The sequence below is a fragment of the Haliotis rufescens genome, unplaced genomic scaffold, assembly GCF_023055435.1.
Source record: "Haliotis rufescens isolate VD_foot unplaced genomic scaffold, xgHalRufe1.0.p SCAF_25, whole genome shotgun sequence".
NCBI classification, from domain to species: domain Eukaryota; kingdom Metazoa; phylum Mollusca; class Gastropoda; order Lepetellida; family Haliotidae; genus Haliotis; species Haliotis rufescens.
In genome coordinates this window covers 1,041,357-1,061,325 of record NW_025963946.1, presented here as the reverse complement: position 1 = coordinate 1,061,325, position 19,969 = coordinate 1,041,357, and the positions used below count along the sequence as shown (strand labels likewise).

Here is a 19,969-nt window from a genome sequence, read left to right as displayed (position 1 = left end):
TCGCTATATAAATGCAATTATTTTCAACGCGATGTTAAACCCCCTTTCACCTCACCATGAAATCTCATAATTAAAATTAAGCAAAAGTGTTTATAACTTTTAGACTTTAAAATACTTTAAAATTATAAATATCTTTGTTTTTAAACAAATAATGATTGAAAAAATACACTTGCTGCATGCACTGTTTGGGAGTTCAGAGTTGGACTGGCCTTGTTTTTTTTCACTTGTGCAACACAACTTTCTCATGACAACAATATGCTATTGCTTTCAAAAATGTTGAAGGCAATATGTATCTTTTTTAGGTCATTGAGATGCTATTGTGCATATCAATTAATGATGACTTAGAAAACCAACAATCTGTTTTATCACACACTGGGTATCATGATTTATAAGGGTGAAACGTTACTCTGAAACTCTTAGTCACCATGATACTTGAGCTGCATCCTACAAATCACCTGTCTGGGATTGGTTTGGCTTCCCTGTTAATTCTGGTGAGGAACTCCAGTTAACAAGGAAGAAACAGTCTGTTGCCATTTATTTACTGTATTTTCTTGAGTATAATGCGCTCCCCCTCTAGTGCATGGATCATTTTGGAGATTTTTTTTTTGAATATTATGTGCAGAAAATATTTACCCTTCAGCGAATTCCGGCAAATTAACGGGTGATAAGAAACTTGGTCAGTACAAATTTGAAATTTGAGATAAAAAATCACCTAACGGCTTGAGTTCAAAAAACATTTTACAAAAAAATATTTAACAGAGTTATGGCCCTTGTTTATCAGAAACCAGTACAGATGACATTTTGGGTGAAAATTTAATCTTATGCTATTCCAAGGCAACTGAGGATCATTATATTTTCTGGTGAGAAACATTTCATTCTTTCTCCATGACACATGTAAATGTATTGAGCTGTTTAAGACAGGTGCCAATCGTTTTCACAGAAATAACAATTACTTGTTCACAATTACATGTATGCAAGCAAGGCAGGGTATGGATGAAGCTGTTTTCTTGTGTTGATGGAGCCGTACTGATGCAAGGTGTATTCCCTCTAGAGTGCATGGGGAGTCCGGCAGCATGGTGTCCTGCGAGGGAGAGGAGGGTGGACCGGGCGTCGGGCAGGACAAGGACAGGCAGTTTGAGGATGAGATGGATGCCCTGCCCGAGTATGAGCAGATCTCTTCAGATGAAGATGGCTTCATGGAAGATGACGGTGAAGTACAATCAAGTAAGTTTTCTCAGTCGGAGTTCTTGTCTTAGCGTTACGTTTATCACAAGTCGAAATCAATCTCATTAAAATCAGATCTTAGTTTTCGCTACCGCTAAACAAAGATCTGAGGACATCCCATTACGGGTCACGTCAGAACGACCTTTTGCAACTTTTGACCGACCAATGAAATGACTGACAAGAAATCAACATTAGCCAATCAGAAGGCAGCTTTCTCGAGCTTTACGACACTAGTTTCAAACTGGCGACTACGCTTCGAAACATATTTTGACATATTCTCGATTAAAAAAATTAAAACTGATAAGAACAATATGGAATGGCTTATAGATGGCCTAGATTGTATTGATATAATCATAAAACTCGTAACTGTCGTTCGGAATACCCTTTGTTAAATATTTCGAAATTGCATGATTAGAAAACACATTCCGTCTGTCACTTTCATGATCTGGTAAGCGACGCTCTGATTGTCGGATGAAAGGTCGTTCTGACATGACCCTTAATGGGATGTCCTCAGATCTTTGCTTAGCGATAGCGAGAACTAAAATCGGATTATAATGAGACTGAAGTCGAAATGAAACTGACCCGCAACATATAATAATGTCATCCTAAATCCACCAGAAACAGTACAATTAGTTGTGTCCGGCAACATGCAACATTGCAAACAGCAGTTGTCAATCCAGGGCCCACTTGCACAAAGCGATCTTAGCGTTAAGATGATCATAACTCCCATACTTTAACATAGGCTTACAATAGTTGTAGCGCTAAGATCGCTTTGTGCAAGTGGGCCCAGATGTTTCTCACATTCACGACCACTGGCTTGTCTGGTCCAGGCCCAGTCAGTTATCAGGCAGCCTCCATTATCAAGAGTATTATATCCCTTTTCTGTCATGAAATATACCCCGGACTCATCAGGAGAGTTATTTGATTGGATGGCTCATTTTAGTTTACACTGTCATGTAGTTGGAATATTGCTGAGTGTGGCTTTAAACAAAGAAACCAGTTCTCCCCGCATGGGGGCACGAGTGGCCCAGTCATCTAAGGCGCCGCGATTCGCTGTGCAGAGTTTTGTCCCTTGGGCACGCCAGAAACCTATGATTGTGGGTTCGAATCCCGGTTTGCCCCGATTATGTTTCTAGGTTTGTCAGCACCATACCCGTGCTCGTGGGTTTCACCGAAGTGGTTAACGTCTGAGACCTGCATCACTTCGGGCTTTCCTCCCACATTAAGCTGACTCGCCGCGATATAACTGGAATACTGTTAAAAGCGGCTTTAAAACCAAACTCACTCACTCACTCACTCCATGCCCGCAATGATTCTTGTGTCCTGTTGCAGGTATTGTAAACATCCTGGACATCGACTGGTCCAGCCTCAAGGATGCAGCCAAGCCCAAACCCAAGGGTTCTGCTCTCCAGCGGTTCAGCCCTGCCAGTATATTCAGCCAGATTGGGGTCTCACGGGCCTATGCTGGGGATGAACTGTTTGAGAAGATCAAGACTGTGTGTCAGAAACAGCTGGACGAGTCAGAGAAGACAGAAAATGATGGAGGTAATTTGGGCCTGAGAAGATTTTGAGGATTGATTTGGCTTCATGACGTACCTGGTTCACCCTCATAGTGATCCCAATAACCCTTGGTCACCCTCATAGTGACCCCACTACACTCTTGGTCACTCTCATAGTGACCCCAGTACTCCCCGGGTCACCCTCATAGTGATCCCAGTACTCTCCGGGTTACCCTCAGAGTGACCACACTACACCCTTGGTCACCCTCATAGTGACCCCAGTACTCCCCGGGTCACCCTCATAGTGACCCCAGTACTCCCCGGGTCACCCTCATAGTGACCCCACTACACCCCGGGTTACCCTCATAGTGATCCCAGTACACCATGGGTCACCCCCATAGTGATCCCAGTACACCATGGGTCACCCTCATAGTGATCCCAGTACACCCTGGGTCACCCCCATAGTGATCCCAGTACAACCCGGGTCACCCCCATAGTGATCCCAGTACACCCTGGGTCACCCCCATAGTGATCCCAGTACACCCTGGGTCACCCCCATAGTGATCCCAGTACATCCCGGGTCACCCCCATAGTGATCCCAGTACACCCCGGGTCACCCTCATAGTGATCCCAGTACTCTCCGGGTTACCCTCAGAGTGACCACACTACACCCTTGGTCACCCTCATAGTGACCCCAGTACTCCCCGGGTCACCCTCATAGTGACCCCACTACACCCTTGGACACCCTCATAGTGATCCCAGTACACCCCGGGTTACCCTCATAGTGATCCCAGTACACCATGGGTCACCCCCATAGTGATCCCAGTACACCCCGGGTCACCCTCATAGTGATCCCAGTACACCCTGGGTCACCCCCATAGTGGTCCCAGTACAACCCGGGTCACCCCCATAGTGATCCCAGTACATCCCGGGTCACCCCCATAGTGATCCCAGTACACCCCGGGTCACCCTCATAGTGATCCCAGTACTCTCCGGGTTACCCTCAGAGTGACCACACTACACCCTTGGTCACCCTCATAGTGACCCCAGTACTCCCCGGGTCACCCTCATAGTGACCCCACTACACCCTTGGACACCCTCATAGTGATCCCAGTACACCCCGGGTTACCCTCATAGTGATCCCAGTACACCATGGGTCACCCCCATAGTGATCCCAGTACACCCCGGGTCACCCTCATAGTGATCCCAGTACACCCTGGGTCACCCCCATAGTGGTCCCAGTACAACCCGGGTCACCCCCATAGTGATCCCAGTACACCCTGGGTCACCCCCATAGTGATCCCAGTACACCCCGGGTCACCCCCATAGTGATCCCAGTACATCCCGGGTCACCCCCATAGTGATCCCAGTACACCCCGGGTCACCCTCATAGTGATCCCAGTACACCCTGGGTCACCCCCATAGTAATCCCAGTACACCCCGGGTCACCCTCATAGTGATCCCAGTACACCCTGGGTCACCCCCATAGTGATCCCACTACACCCTGGGTCACCCCCATAGTGATCCCAGTACACCCCGGGTCACCCCAATAGTGATCCCAGTACACCCCGGGTCACCCTCATAGTGATCCAAGTACACCCCGGGTCACCCTCATAGTGATCCCAGTACACCCCGGGTCACCCTCATAGTGATCCAAGTACTCCCCGGGTCACCCTCATAGTGACCCGAGTACACCATGGGTCACCCTCATAGTGATCCCAGTACACCCCGGGTCACCCTCATAGTGACCCGAGTACACCCTGGGTCACCCTCATAGTGATCCCAGTACTCCCCGGGTCACCCTCATAGTGATCCCAGTACACCATGGGTCACCCTCATGGTGATCCCAGTACACCCTTGGTCACCCTCATAGTGACCCCACTACACTCTTGGTCACTCTCATAGTGACCCCAGTACTCCCCGGGTCACCCTCATAGTGATCCCAGTACTCTCCGGGTTACCCTCAGAGTGACCACACTACACCCTTGGTCACCCTCATAGTGACCCCAGTACTCCCCGGGTCACCCTCATAGTGACCCCACTACACCCTTGGACACCCTCATAGTGATCCCAGTACACCCCGGGTTACCCTCATAGTGATCCCAGTACACCATGGGTCACCCCCATAGTGATCCCAGTACACCCTGGGTCACCCCCATAGTGATCCCAGTACAACCCGGGTCACCCCCATAGTGATCCCAGTACACCCTGGGTCACCCCCATAGTGATCCCAGTACACCCCGGGTCACCCCCATAGTGATCTCAGTACATCCCGGGTCACCCCCATAGTGATCCCAGTACACCCCGGGTCACCCTCATAGTGATCCCAGTACACCCTGGGTCACCCCCATAGTAATCCCAGTACACCCCGGGTCACCCTCATAGTGATCCCAGTACACCCCGGGTCACCCCCATAGTGATCCCAGTACACCCTGGGTCACCCCCATAGTGATCCCAGTACACCCTGGGTCACCCCCATAGTGATCCCAGTACACCCCGGGTCACCCCAATAGTGATCCCAGTACACCCCGGGTCACCCTCATAGTGATCCAAGTACACCCCGGGTCACCCTCATAGTGATCCCAGTACACCCCGGGTCACCCTCATAGTGATCCAAGTACTCCCCGGGTCACCCTCATAGTGACCCGAGTACACCATGGGTCACCCTCATAGTGATCCCAGTACACCCCGGGTCACCCTCATAGTGACCCGAGTACACCCTGGGTCACCCTCATAGTGATCCCAGTACTCCCCGGGTCACCCTCATAGTGATCCCAGTACACCATGGGTCACCCTCATAGTGATCCCAGTACACCCTTGGTCACCCTCATAGTGATCCCAGTACTCCCGGGATCACCCTCATAGTGACCCCACTACACCCTGGGTCACCCTCATAGTGATCCCAGTACACCATGGGTCACCCTCATAGTGATCCCAGTACACCATGGGTCACCCTCATAGTGATCCCAGTACTCCCCGGGTCACCCCCATAGTGATCCCAGTACTCCCCGGGTTACCCTCATAGTGATCCCAGTACACCCCGGGTCACCCTCATAGTGATCCCAGTACACCATGGGTCACCCTCAAAGTGATCCCAGTACTCCCCGGGTCACCCTCATAGTGATCCCAGTACTCTCTGGGTCACCCTCATAGTGATCCCACTACTCTCTGGGTCACCCTCATGGTGATCCCAGTACTTCTTCTCCTATGAAATTGCTAGTATGACAGAGCTGAACTTCGGCATCTGTGCGTCTTCTTTTGAGGACATCATATTTTATTAAAATAAAATGTTAGCCTTAGTTTTAAATCCTCAGTATTAACACTGTATTTCTTCGTAATATCAATGCTGTCAGTAACTTTTTTGTAAGTGTCTGGCTTTGTTTTGAACATTTCAAACTGTCATGACTTCCAGTTGGGATTCACAGTTAGAATAAGTCCCCAGCAACCTATGCTAGTCATAACTGTCATAGACCAGGTGGTCAGGCTCAATTACTTGGTTGATTGAGTGTCATAGTACTCAGAACGCCGAAACCCGGGTTTGATTCCCGACATGGGTACAATGTGTGAAGCCCATTTCTGGTGTCCCCCGCCGTGATATTGCTGGAATATTGCTAAAAGCGGCGTAAAACATACTCACTCACTCACTCACTCACTCACTCACTCACTCACTCATAGTACTCAGATGGCAACCGATCGTTGCTCAAAATTTCAATCAATGGATTGTCTGGTCTCCAGAATTTTCACAGGCTACTATCATATAGCTGGAATATTGCTGAGTGCGACCTTAAACAACAAAGAAGCAAATATTTGATAACCCTTACTTTTCCGACTGGTCTGATTGCAGTCTACCACTGTAGTACAGAAAGTATTGATGTTTCAGCCGATGGTAACAAGGAGAAAACATCCCAGAAGTTTGTTCTACATGACTCAGTAGCAGCCTTCCATTGTGCGGCTCTGCGTAAACTCCGGGAGCGAGCCAGTCTCCTGAAGAACATTGGCTCCCATCGCAGAGCACTATGTGCACGCAAAGACCTGGAGATCCGGAGGAGACTTTGTAAAGTTGATAAGGTGGGAATTGTTACACAGCAGCTTCTTGATAATTTGTCAAAGACTGCTTGTAAATGAACCAGTTGTAATGTTGTTACTCTGTAAATGCAAGGTGCCTTGATCTGTCACGAAATATTTTCCAGTGAACACAGTACCAAACTATTCAGCTGAACACAGTACCAAACTATTCAGCAACATGGTGGAAAACATTTTGAGTTTTCCCGCAAATTTAATTTGTTTTCATACCCTGTATACCATCTGATAGTATGATTTTGTTGAAGCAGGTGTTTGACCAGAGTCCAGTGTACCCCAGCCATGTGATGGACACCGATCTATCCAAGCTGAGTGTCCAGCTGTTCCGCCAGGGCCGAGACATCACGCCGGACAAGAAGGGGCCTGAAGCAGAGACACAAGCAGAGGTGTCATGTCCAACATAGATGAGGCAGAGGCACAAACAGAGGTGTCATGTCCAACATAGCTGAGACAGAGACACAAACAGAGGTGTCATGTCCAACATAGATGAGGCAGAGACACAAACAGAGGTGTCATGTCCAACATAGATGAGGCAGAGACACAAACAGAGGTGTCATGTCCAACATGTTATCAGGTGTTATGAGGTGTTATCAGGGTCAGATATTCAGTTGCTGGACCACGGAGGTCAGATATTTCAGTTGCTGGACCACAGTGGTCAGATATTTCAGTTGCTGGTCCACTGAGGTGAGATTTATCAGTTGCTGGTCCACAGAGGTCCTGTATTTCTGTTGCTGGTTCACGGAGGTCAGATATTTCAGTTGCTTGCCAATTGTGGTTTCCGATACTTTAGTTGGTGATTCATGTGTTTTTTCGTTTTATTTGCTGATCCATTGTGGGATTATATATTGAGTGGCTGATCCTTTGGGGGCTAACTTGTGACTGGTTTTTTTTGTTCCACAAGAGTCAGATTTTACAGTTGCTTAACCATTTGGTCAGCTATATTTCAGTTATGAATCCATCCTGGTCTCAGTTTTATTTCAGTTGCTTAACCATCTGGTAAGCTATATTTCAATAACCAATCCATCGTTGTGTCAGCTATATTTCAGTTACTGATTTATCGTTGTCTCAGCTGTGTTTCATTTGCTGATCCTTGCGATGTGTCAGCTATATTTCAGTTACTGATTTATCGTTGTCTCAGCTGTATTTCATTTGCTGATCCTTTGTTGTGTTATATTTCAGTAACTTATTCATCGTTGTGTCAGCTGTATTTCATTTGCTGATCCTTTGTTGTGTTATATTTCAGTAACTAATTCATCGTTGTGTCAGCTATATTTCATTTGCTGATCCTTTGGGGGGTCAGATATTTCAGTGTCTGATCCATTGTTGTGTCAGCTATATTTCAGTTGCTGATGCATTGGGGGTCAGATATTTCAGTGTCTGATCCATTGTGGGGTCAGATATTTCAGTGTCTGATCCTTCGTTGTGTCAGCTATATTTCATTTGCTGATCCTTTGGGGGGTCAGATATTTCAGTGTCTGATCCATTGTGGGGTCAGATATTTCAGTTGCTGATGCATTGGGGGTCAGATATTTCAGTGTCTGATCCATTGTGGGGTCAGATATTTCAGTGTCTGATCCTTCGTTGTGTCAGCTATATTTCAGTTACTGATTCATCATTGTCTGAGCTATATTTCATTTGCTGATCCATCGTTGTGTCAGCTATATTTCAGTGTCTGATCCTTCGTTGTGTCAGCTGTATTTCAGTTACTGATTCATCATTGTGTCAGCTATATTTCATTTGCTGATCCTTAGTGGGGTCAGATATTTCAGTGTCTGATCCATTGTGGGGTCAGATATTTCAGTGTCTGATCCATTGTGGGGTCAGCTATATTTCATTTGCTGATTTCGTTGTGTCAGCTATATTTCATTTGCTGATTTCGTTGTGTCAGCTATATTTCATTTGCTGATTTCGTTGTGTCAGCTATATTTCGGTTGCTGATCCATTGTGGGGTCAGCAATATTTCATTTGCTGATTTCGTTGTGTCAGCTATATTTCAGTTGCTGATCCATTGTGGGATCAGATATTTCAGTTGATTTTCATTTGTGGTGTAATTTTCTCTGTGTGTTGCTGATCTGGTGGAAGTAAAATATTTCTGTTAATGGTCTATTGTGTCAGATGTTTTACCTTCTGTGGGATCAGAGGTTATTTCTATTTCCGATCCAGCAAGGCGTCCATTACAAGATGGAGATTGCTCCTGTCTCCTAGGGCTCAGTCTGGTACAGGTTTACTGACAGTCTTAGCGTCTCCAGCTTGTGTGGTGGTCATGTTATCAGTCTAGGTCATCTAACAGATCAATGTCAATGTCAGCATCGCTTGAATGTGTTTAATAAAATAGTTTTGTATTATTCAATTCTAAGCTAGAGCATTAAACAGCCATTGCGTGAGATGAAAGCTTCATCTTAAATGTGTGTTTTGTATTCTGATCTTATTGTGATGGCTGGCTTTCATGGATGAAATTATCCTAGATGTCATGTTTGTAAGTAAATACCAGAAATACTCCTTGAGGGTTGTACATAGTCATTGTGAGATCTCAGTTCCCGTATCATTGTAACATATCATCAGTGTGAACGAGAACATTCATGGTTTAAACACCCATTTATTATTCATGCCATGTAAATTGCTTCTTTTCTCAAACCATGAAATGTACCAATTGTTTGATATAGGCTGACTTCATTTCTTAGTGCTCGATAGTATTTTTGCAGTATTTGTGAGTGTCATGCCTCAGAGTGTGTGGCAGGTGATTGTGTATATCAGCCAGTAGCGGTGAACGTCTGATTGGAAATATGTTCATGGTATCATTTTAATAAAATGTAAAACTTTTACTTGAGTATTTGTTTGTTTTGCTTACATCTGATCGTGAACACTCACCTAGGTGATTGGATGTTTGTGCAGGGCAGAGCTTGTGCCGCCTGTGCAGGTAACAAACTACTAGTCCAGGTTTGTTGACAGACAATTAACCTGTGTAGGTATATGGCAGTATGAACTGTTTCCTCCCTTCATGTGACTGATTTCTGTTATAACTGTGTTTCCTCAAATTAAAAAAAAGTCGAAAATGATTCGCGAGAATCCATTTTGGGCCAATTGGTGAATGAATACTGTTTTGTTTGTTTGCTTGTTTGTGTGTTTGTTGTTTAACGCAGCACTCAGCAAAATTCCAGCTGTATGACGGCAGTCTGTGAATAATCAAATCTTGACCAGAAAATCCAATGTTTAACTTCATGAGCATCGATCTATGCAGTGGGGATACAATGACATGCTTCAGCGGAGTCCTGACCACCCGATCCCGTTAGTCGCGTGTTACAGCCTGTTACATGCCGCAGTCAGGAGTCTCGGCTCTGTCATGGGAGCCTGGCGATAATCTGGTGTGGATCTACGTCTTCTAGTAAACCCTGCAGTTTATTGATCACACTGAAAATGAAATCCACCACTTCGTGTACAGCTCAGCAAAGGGAGGCTAGTAGCCAAGTGGTTAAAGCGTTCACTCATTACATCGAAAATCTGGGTTCAATTCCACACATGGGTACAATCTGTGAAGCCCATTTCTGATGTCGCTCGCTGTTATATTGCTGGAACACTGCTAAAAGTGGCGTAAAATCATACACACTCACTCTCCAGCACTCTGTGATTGAAGCAGCACTCATCCATGCGTACAGTGTGAGGGGAAGGTGGGCATACAATCATACACACTCACTCTCCAGCACTCTGTGATTGAAGCAGCACTTATCCATGCGTACAGTGTGAGGGGAAGGTGGGAATAAAATCATACACACTCACTCTCCAGCACTCTGTGATTGAAGCAGCACTTATCCATGTGTACAGTGTGAGGGGAAGGTGGGCATACAATCATACACACTCACTCTCCAGCACTCTGTGATTGAAGCAGCACTCATCGATGCGTACAATGTGAGGGGAAGGTTGGCGTAACATCATACACACTCATTCTCCGGCAATCTGTGATTGAAGCAGGACTTATCCATGTGTACAGTGTGAGGGGAAGGTGGGCATACAATCATACACACTCACTCTCCAGCACTCTGTGATTGAAGCAGCACTCATCGATGCGTACAGTGTGAGGGGAAGGTGGGAATAAAATCATACACACTCACTCTCCAGCACTCTGTGATTGAAGCAGCACTCATCCATGCGTACAGTGTGAGGGGAAGGTGGGCATACAATCATACACACTCACTCTCCAGCAATCTGTGATTGAAGCAGCACTTATCCATGCGTACAGTGTGAGGGGAAGGTGGGCATACAATCATACACACTCACTCTCCAGCACTCTGTGATTGAAGCATCACTTATCCATGTGTACAGTGTGAGGGGAAGGTGGGAATAAAATCATACACACTCACTCTCCAGCACTCTGTGATTGAAGCATCACTTATCCATGCGTACAGTGTGAGGGGAAGGTGGGAATAAAATCATACACACTCACTCTCCAGCACTCTGTGATTGAAGCAGCACTCATCCATGCTTACAGTGTGGGGGGAAGGTGGGCATACAATCATACTCACTCACTCTCCAGCACTCTGTGATTGAAGCAGCACTCATCCATGCGTACAGTGTGGGGGGAAGGTGGGAATAAAATCATACACACTCACTCTCCAGCAATCTGTGATTGAAGCAGCACTCATCCATGCGTACAGTGTGAGGGGAAGGTGGGAGTAACATCATACTCACTCACTCTCCGGCAATCTGTGATTGAAGCAGCACTTATCCATGCGTACAGTGTAAGGGGAAGGTGGGCATACAATCATACACACTCACTCTCCAGCAATCTGTGATTGAAGCAGCACTTATCCATGCGTACAGTGTGAGGGGAAGGTGGGAGTAACATCATACTCACTCACTCGCCAGCACTCTGTGATTGAAGCAGCACTTATCCATGCGTACAGTGTGAGGGGAAGGTGGGCATACAATCATACACACTCACTCTCCAGCAATCTGTGATTGAAGCAGCACTTATCCATGCGTACAGTGTGAGGGGAAGGTGGGCATACAATCATACACACTCACTCTCCAGCACTCTGTGATTGAAGCAGCACTCATCCATGCGTACAATGTGAGGGGAAGGTTGGCGTAACATCATACACACTCACTCTCCGGCAATCTGTTATTGAAGCAGCACTTATCCATGCGTACAGTGTGAGGGGAAGGTGAGCATACAATCATACACACTCACTCTCCAGCACTCTGTGATTGAAGCAGCACTCATCCATGCGTACAATGTGAGGGGAAGGTTGGCGTAAAATCATACACACTCATTCTCCAGCAATCTGTGATTGAAGCAGCACTCATCCATGCGTACAGTGTGAGGGGAAGGTGGGCATACAATCATACACACTCATTCTCCAGCAATCTGTGATTGAAGCAGCACTCATCCATGTGTACAGTGTGAGGGGAAGGTGGGAGTAACATCATACTCACTCACTCTCCAGCACTCTGTGATTGAAGCAGCACTCATCCATGCGTACAGTGTGAGGGGAAGGTGGGAGTAACATCATACACACTCATTCTCCAGCAATCTGTGATTGAAGCAGCACTCAACCATGCGTACAGTGTGAGGGGAAGGTGGGCGTAACATCATACACACTCATTCTCCAGCAATCTGTGATTGAAGCAGCACTTATCCATGCGTACAGTGTGAGGGGAAGGTGGGCATACAATCATACACACTCACTCTCCAGCAATCTGTGATTGAAGCAGCACTTATCCATGCGTACAGTGTGAGGGGAAGGTGGGCATACAATCATACACACTCACTCTCCAGCACTCTGTGATTGAAGCAGCACTCATCCATGCGTACAGTGTGAGGGGAAGGTGGGCATACAATCATACACACTCACTCTCCAGCACTCTGTGATTGAAGCAGCACTCATCCATGCTTACAGTGTGAGGGGAAGGTGGGAGTAACATCATACACACTCACTCTCCAGCAATCTGTGATTGAAGCAGCACTCATCCATGCATACAGTGTGAGGGGAAGGTGGGCATACAATCATACACACTCACTCTCCAGCACTCTGTGATTGAAGCAGGACTCATCCATGCGTACAGTGTGAGGGGAAGGTGGGAGTAACATCATACACACTCACTCTCCAGCAATCTGTGATTGAAGCAGCACTCATCCATGCATACAGTGTGAGGGGAAGGTGGGAGTAACATCATACACACTCACTCTCCGGCAATCTGTGATTGAAGGGCGGTCGGGTAGCCTAGTGGTTAAAGCGTTCACTCGTCACGTCGAAGACCCGGGTTTGATTCTCGACATGGGTACAATGTGTGAAGCCCATTTCTGGTGTCCCCTGTGGAATACTGCTAAAACCGGTGTAAAACCATACTCACTCACTCACTCACTGTGATTGAAGCAGCACGAGGGGAAGTAAGAGGGGAAGATGAAAGGGAGTGAGGAGAGTAGGGTAGGGCACAGTTTCTTACATTATAGCGCCTGTTATCTATACTCTTACCCAGAGGGAAATCCACCCCAACACGACATGACTTCATCAACACCTAGTGTAATGCGTTGCACTGAACTGGGGGGTGCTCCTCCGTGGCCTGAGAAGAAGGAGGACCGGGATGTTGATCAAAAACAGATGGTCGGTTGACGAATTCGGTTTGAAAAAAGAAGGGGGGCACGTATCCCTGCACCCCGCCCCTCCTGGGTGTGCCTACACGTTCTGTGCAGTGACATGCAATGCAGCCTCCTGGAGAAGATTGCCTTCATTGAAAAGAGCCAAATGTCAGAGAAGTGTTTAGTATCTGTATTGTTTAGTAGTCATACCAACCAAGCCACACGTATCAGGACTCGCACTGGTTTAAGACAGTGTGACAGACCTGAACATTTTAGCAGTACTTCACTTTTCTACGTGTTTAACTATAACAAATATTGAGAATGCTAAACACCAGTACAGTTTCATTGCCATCAGAAGTCTGTGTCTACTTTCACACTTGAACAGTTGTAATGTCTATAACCTATTTACCATTTTACAAAAAGAAATCTGCAGTCAATGTGAACATAGCTACAAACTATGTACAAAAAATGTCTACTCGACATTAAACAATAAACACTATATTGTGACCCTTTCATCACGTGAAACTGCTCCAATCACAATCACTGGATGTTTTTTGTAAACCCTTTTTGTGACCTTTTCAGAGTGTCATGACAGATCACTTGTCTATCCCCCCCATGGCACTTCTTCCTCTGGGTCTTCCAGTGTGTCCTTGAGCCACGCCTTCACGTCCCCACCCCCGCTCAGAGCTGATACACAAAGGGTATGTTCAGATCACCAAGCTGGCTGGTGAACTCTTGATCAAACACCTCGTGTTGGTACACTGTGAAGTGATCTTTCCAGTCGCCCACCTTGCCTGTAACAGTGACAGGAGTCCTGTTAGTTTGATAACAGTTCTGTTGAATACTGCTATAGCCAATACAAGTGTTACATGACCTCCCAGCTTAAAGGTGCGTAAAGAACCTATTACATTCACCTGGTAGCAATAGCATCATTAGACAGTCTGGAGAACACATTGTGTGTTAATGAGAAAATGACCCCTGACAAATATGGCCCCAGCAAATTTGGAGAACATGGCCCTAAATTATAATGAAAATGGTCCCACATTTTGGAGAAAGTGGCCCCATTTATTAATTTATATTTTTCAATTACTATTATTAAGGCAACAGTATCAATTACCCCTTAAAAAGCAGAGAGGCCAGTAGCGATGACATATACGAGCTCGTACAACAAAACTTTTGTAGTAGTGAGAATTAGTGATAGCCGCAAAATAGGATTTCCTTTCACCGTCTGTGTCTGTGTTGAGGAAGCTGCAATGTCTACAAGAGGCTGTGATGCAGGACATCCAGTTCGAGGTGGTGTGGCAGTGCGATGCGTCCAATGTGACAGCGGTGACAGCAAAGACGTCATCGCGTGGGGGAGACCAGACAGATGACATTTCACACGTTTCCTGCTAAGAAGCTCTGGAGCTCCCATAAAATGAGCTCAACTAAATCTCTATTTATATGTGTTTCTCCGAAGTTTGCGGATAAATTTTCCTGCACTCACATTGTCGGCCCTACAGACAGCCTGTTGGATCGGGGTAGCTTGTCGTTTTGATGCATGTTGGGGTAAAGTGGAAAGTCATATCTTAACTTTCATGTCCCTTTTAATCATCTCTGTGTATGTAATATATATGTTTACTTAGATTACATGCGCTCCCACTAAAGTGTAACATGAAACTAAAAGTGTAACATGAGAGGTAAAAGTGCAACATGAGACTAAAAGTGTAACATGAGAGGTAAAAGTGTAACATGAGACTAAAAGTGTAACATGAAACTAAAAGTGTAACATGAGACTAAAAGTGTAACATGAAACTAAAAGTGTAACATGAAACTAAAAGTGTAACATGAGACTAAAAGTGTAACATGAGAGGTAAAAGTGTAACATGAGACTAAAAGTGTAACATGAGACTAAAAGTGTAGCATGAGACTAAAAGTGTAACATGAAACTAAAAGTGTAACATGAGACTAAAAGTGTAACATGAAACTAAAAGTGTAACATGAAACTAAAAGTGTAACATGAGACTAAAAGTGTAACATGAGCCTAAAAGTGTAACATGAGACTCAAAGTGTAACATGAAACTAAAAGTGTAACATGAAACTAAAAGTGTAACATTAGACTAAAAGTGTAACATGAGAGGTAATAGTGTAACATGAGAGGTAAAAGTGTAACATGAGACTAAAAGTGTAACATGAGAGGTAAAAGTGTAACATGAGACTAAAAGTGTAACATGAAACTAAAAGTGTAACATGAGACTAAAAATGTAGCATGAGACTAAAAGTGTAACATGAGACTAAAAGTGTAACATGAAACTAAAAATATAACATGAGACTAAAAGTGTAGCATGAGACTAAAAGTGTAACATGAAACTAAAAGTGTAACATGAAACTAAAAGTGTAACATGAGACTAAAAGTTAAACATGAGACTAAAAGTGTAACATGAAACTAAAAGTATAACATGAGACTAAAAGTGTAGCATGAGACTAAAAGTGTAACATGAAACTAAAAGTGTAACATGAGACTAAAAGTGTAACATGAACCTAAAAGTGTAACATGAAACTAAAAGTGTAACATGAGACTAAAAGTGTAACATGAAACTAAAAGTGTAACATGAGACTAAAAATGTAGCATGGGACTAAAAGTGTAACATGAGACTAAAAGTGTAACATGAAACTAAAAGTATAACATGAGACTAAAAGTGTAGCATGATACTAAAAGTGTAACATGAAACTAAAAGTGTAACATGAAACTAAAAGTGTAACATGAAACTAAAAGTGTAACATGAGACTAGAAGGGAAACATGAGACTAAAAGTGTAACATGAAACTAAAAGTATAACATGAGACTAAAAATGTAGCATGAGACTAAAAGTGTAACATGAAACTAAAAGTGTAACATGAGACTAAAAGTGAAACATGAGACTAAAAGTGTAACATGAGACTAAAAGTGTAACATGAAACTAAAAGTGTAACATGAGACTAAAAGTGAAACATGAGACTAAAAGTGTAACATGAAACTAAAAGTATAACATGAGACTAAAAATGTAGCATGAGACTAAAAGTGTAACATGAAACTAAAAGTGTAACATGAGACTAAAAGTGTAACATGAAACTAAAAGTGTAACATGAAACTAAAAGTGTAACATGAGACCCAAAGTGTAACATGAAACTAAAAGTGTAACATGAGACTAAAAGTGTAACATGAGAGGTAATAGTGTAACATGAGACTAAAAGTGTAACATGAGAGGTACAAGTGTAACATGAGACTAAAAGTGTAACATGAGAGGTAAAAGTGTAACATGAGACTAAAAGTGTAACATGAGACTAAAAGTGTAACAAGAGACTAAAAATGTAGCATGAGACTAAAAGTGTAACATGAAACTAAAAGTGTACCATGAGACTAAAAGTGTAACATGAAACTAAAAGTGTAACATGAGACTAAAAGTGTAACATGAAACTAAAAGTGTAACATGAAACTAAAAGTGTAACATGAGACTAAAAATGTAGCATGAGACTAAAAGTGTAACATGAGACTAAAAGTGTAACATGAAACTAAAAGTGTAACATGAGAGGTAAAAGTGTAACATGAGAGCAAAAGTGTAATATGAGAGTAAAAGTGTAACGTAAGAGGTAAAAGTGTGAATATGACCTGTAAAGTGTGTGAATTTGGTTCAAAAGAAAACGAAATTCATTTCACGTTTGAGTGTAAAGCCTATGATGCAATCCCTAACACATATTTGGCAGTGTGTGGACAAATTTACAATGTTGATAAATATTATAAATAAGTAGCAGTAATTGTACACATATTCTTAAAAAATGTTCGAAGTACACTATAGAAGCCTTAACTCAAAGAAAATCTGTATTAACAAATGTATCCGCCTAAACATACCGTCATTGACATCAAATGTTACTGTGTGAACACTGACAATGACAAAACCGAAATAACATTGAATTGATTTGTATCTCTGTTCATCTCTAGTTGCTTATATTGCTTAAAATAATGTTCTGTTGTGAAATATACGACCAATATGGTAAAAACACACCAATGTTATCAAATCTGTTCTGTAATAGATGATTGATACGGCAAGCGAATGCCCATCCGGGGTCTTAAAACGGTGACTATAGCAGTTGGTATATCGCAATTCCAAGATGCTGATGACGTCAATCACTGGATTGTCTAGACAAGACTCCATTATTTACAGACCGCCGTAACATTTAAATTGAATATTGCTGAGTGGGGCGTTAAACAACAAACAACCAACAACATCGCAATTTTAGTGTGGAACACGTGGATACACACCTTTTCGAAGCAAGGGCGACATTTTGCTGTCAATTGAGTAGACGTCTTCATGATTCGTCATAGGATTCTGTTTCATGCTGTCGAAGGTGCAGTGCCGAGCTATTCTGTCAATCAGCTCGTCCCCCAGGTTACCCTTGCCCAGGAAGACGGCAAGCTCCTTGATTGCACCCGCCAGGTCCTGTAATAACGCAGACAATATCATGAAAATTCCAAAACAAAATATATTAGAATAGATGTGAGGTGAAATGGGGTTCAACGTCGCGTCCAAGATTATTGCACTTATATAGCAACATGCATGTACGTGTGTGTGTGTTTGTGTGGCTGCTTGTACTAGTCCGGACTGATGCCGATTTATAGTGCTAGCTCACTGAGATACCATGCCGCAGTTTAACATGAATATCCCACTCAGACACAGTATACTGACTCCGAGCCGACCAGTCCTTGTTTTAGACCCTTAATGCCGAGCGCCAGACAGGGTAACAACAAGTACCATATTTTAACGTCTTTTGGTATGACGCGGCCGGGGATCAAACCCCGGACCTTCCGCTCGCCGGGCGGACGCTCTACCACTAGACAACGAAGGCGGTCTATTAGAATAGAATAGAATGGAGACGTATTACACTGGATATTTGCGAATGTTACGTGGATGAATGAAAAATATAATTGTATTAATAGTATACCCTTTCATAGATTTGGATCGTGCTAAAACGGTACCAATTATATTATTGTACAGTGAATGACCGCCCCTACTCATTGTGTATTTATTTGATATGCACATAGTAGAACAACTATCTACACATTTGAACCGTCTCACAAGAACTGACATGTATGTTCGCACAAACATCTTGAAATACCCATCACTAACACAGGCTCGATTAAACCCGTGTAGATCCGGGTTAGAATAGGTCTTCAGGGAGCTTCTGTGATTGTCGAAAGAGGCGACTAACAGGATCGACTGGTCAGGCTTGGGTGATGCATGTCATCGTATCTCAACAGCGTAGATCGATGCTCATGAAGCCAACCACTGGATTGTCTGGTCCGGAATCGATTATTTACAGACCGCCGTCATATAGCTGGAATATTGCTGAGTGCGGCGTTAACAACAAACAAGCTCGATACACACTTGCATTCTCACACTGTATCTCAACACTATCTCATTCACAGTGATAAAAATATTTTTAACACGTTTAATCTTTAACTTGATATATGCTGTTTTCGCGAGGTCGTTGTTGCGTACATATGAATTGACAACCGCGTTGTCATCAAGTTTCTCCAACTGAAGGGCTCCAGCAGCCGTCCATGCGAGCTTTGTGTGAACTTCATGGGATGATGTCGCTTCCTTTGTCACTGTTAAGAGGAGGGCAGCGGAGATCAGGAGGGGAAGAGAGCCTCGAAGTTGATCCAAGAGCATGAAGACGTACCACTTGCCACCAGTAAGGAAAGTGTTGGTAACATGATATGATTATGGATGAGCGACGGCTCACCACAATCAGTAGGCTTCTCTCAAGAGTTGGGGGCGGTCGGGTAGCCTAGTGGTTAAAGCGTTTGCTCGTCACGCCGAAGACCCGGGTTCGATTCCCGACATTGGTACAATGTGTGAAGCCCATTTCTGGTGTTCCCCGCCGTGATATTGCTGGAATATTGCTAAAAGCGGCGTAAAACCAGAGTTAATACATTCTGAGCAATGAACTGGGCATGACAAAGGTTTCAGCACGCTGGGTTCTAAGGCTGCTGACTCCTGATCAGAAACGCCCTAGGTCTATTCGTGTTTAGTGAGACTATACGTCGTTTTGAAGCAGCCTCAGCAGATCTTGTTGAGAGATTTAAAACCATGGATGTGTCTTGGGTTCAGAGGCTAAACAACAGTCAAAGCAGTTGAAACAACTCATGTCCCCTGCCCTGAAGAAGGCACAGTCTTTTCCATCAGCTTGAAAGGTGGTGGCTTCGGGTTTCTGGGATTCCAACCGAATCCTACTGGTGGACTACCGGCCAGGTCAGGTCATTAATGGCCAATATTATGCTAATCTGCGAAGGCAACCACGTCAGAATATCAAGGCTAAACGTGGTGGATAACTCACTAAAGGTGTGTTGGTCCACCAGGCCATGTACCTGTGCACAAGTCTGTTGTCGTCAGGGCTATAATGCCTCAGATTGTGGCTTTGAACTTCTTGAACAATAACCGTATTGACAAGATTTAGCGCCGTCAGATTTCTACCTATCATTGTGCAAATAGAGAATCTCACCCGAGTGTCTTTTGATATCAAATATATCAACACGAGTTGATAAAAGTGGAAAAATCCGAGGCTTGCCGAGG

The 19,969-nt window shown here is 44.2% G+C and overlaps 2 protein-coding genes across 5 annotated transcripts in view; one reads left to right on the top strand and one right to left on the bottom strand.

The window, feature by feature from the left end:
- Positions 1–9,625, top strand: part of LOC124141354 (zinc finger CCCH domain-containing protein 13-like) — a 44,607-nt gene extending 34,982 nt beyond the window's left edge. For 3 of the 4 annotated variants that reach the window (XM_046509347.2, XM_046509345.2, XM_046509343.2), the window contains 4 exons: positions 1,052–1,224; positions 2,557–2,769; positions 6,604–6,791; positions 7,055–9,625. In XM_046509347.2, the coding sequence (XP_046365303.2) occupies positions 1,052–1,224; positions 2,557–2,769; positions 6,604–6,791; positions 7,055–7,207 (727 nt within the window). In that variant the 3' untranslated portion in view covers positions 7,208–9,625. The remainder of the gene's footprint in view (positions 1–1,051; positions 1,225–2,556; positions 2,770–6,603; positions 6,792–7,054) is intronic. The other variant, XR_007222840.1, reaches the window with a different exon arrangement.
- A 3,927-nt stretch (positions 9,626–13,552) lies between these two features.
- The window catches only part of LOC124141357 (sulfotransferase 1C4-like), a 28,909-nt gene continuing 22,492 nt past the window's right edge, over positions 13,553–19,969 (bottom strand). Inside the window, exons 5-6 of the mRNA XM_046509350.2 lie at positions 17,656–17,833; positions 13,553–14,171 (exon numbers count right to left, since the gene is read on the bottom strand). Coding sequence (XP_046365306.2) covers positions 14,059–14,171; positions 17,656–17,833 — 291 coding nt within the window. The 3' untranslated portion in view covers positions 13,553–14,058. The remainder of the gene's footprint in view (positions 14,172–17,655; positions 17,834–19,969) is intronic.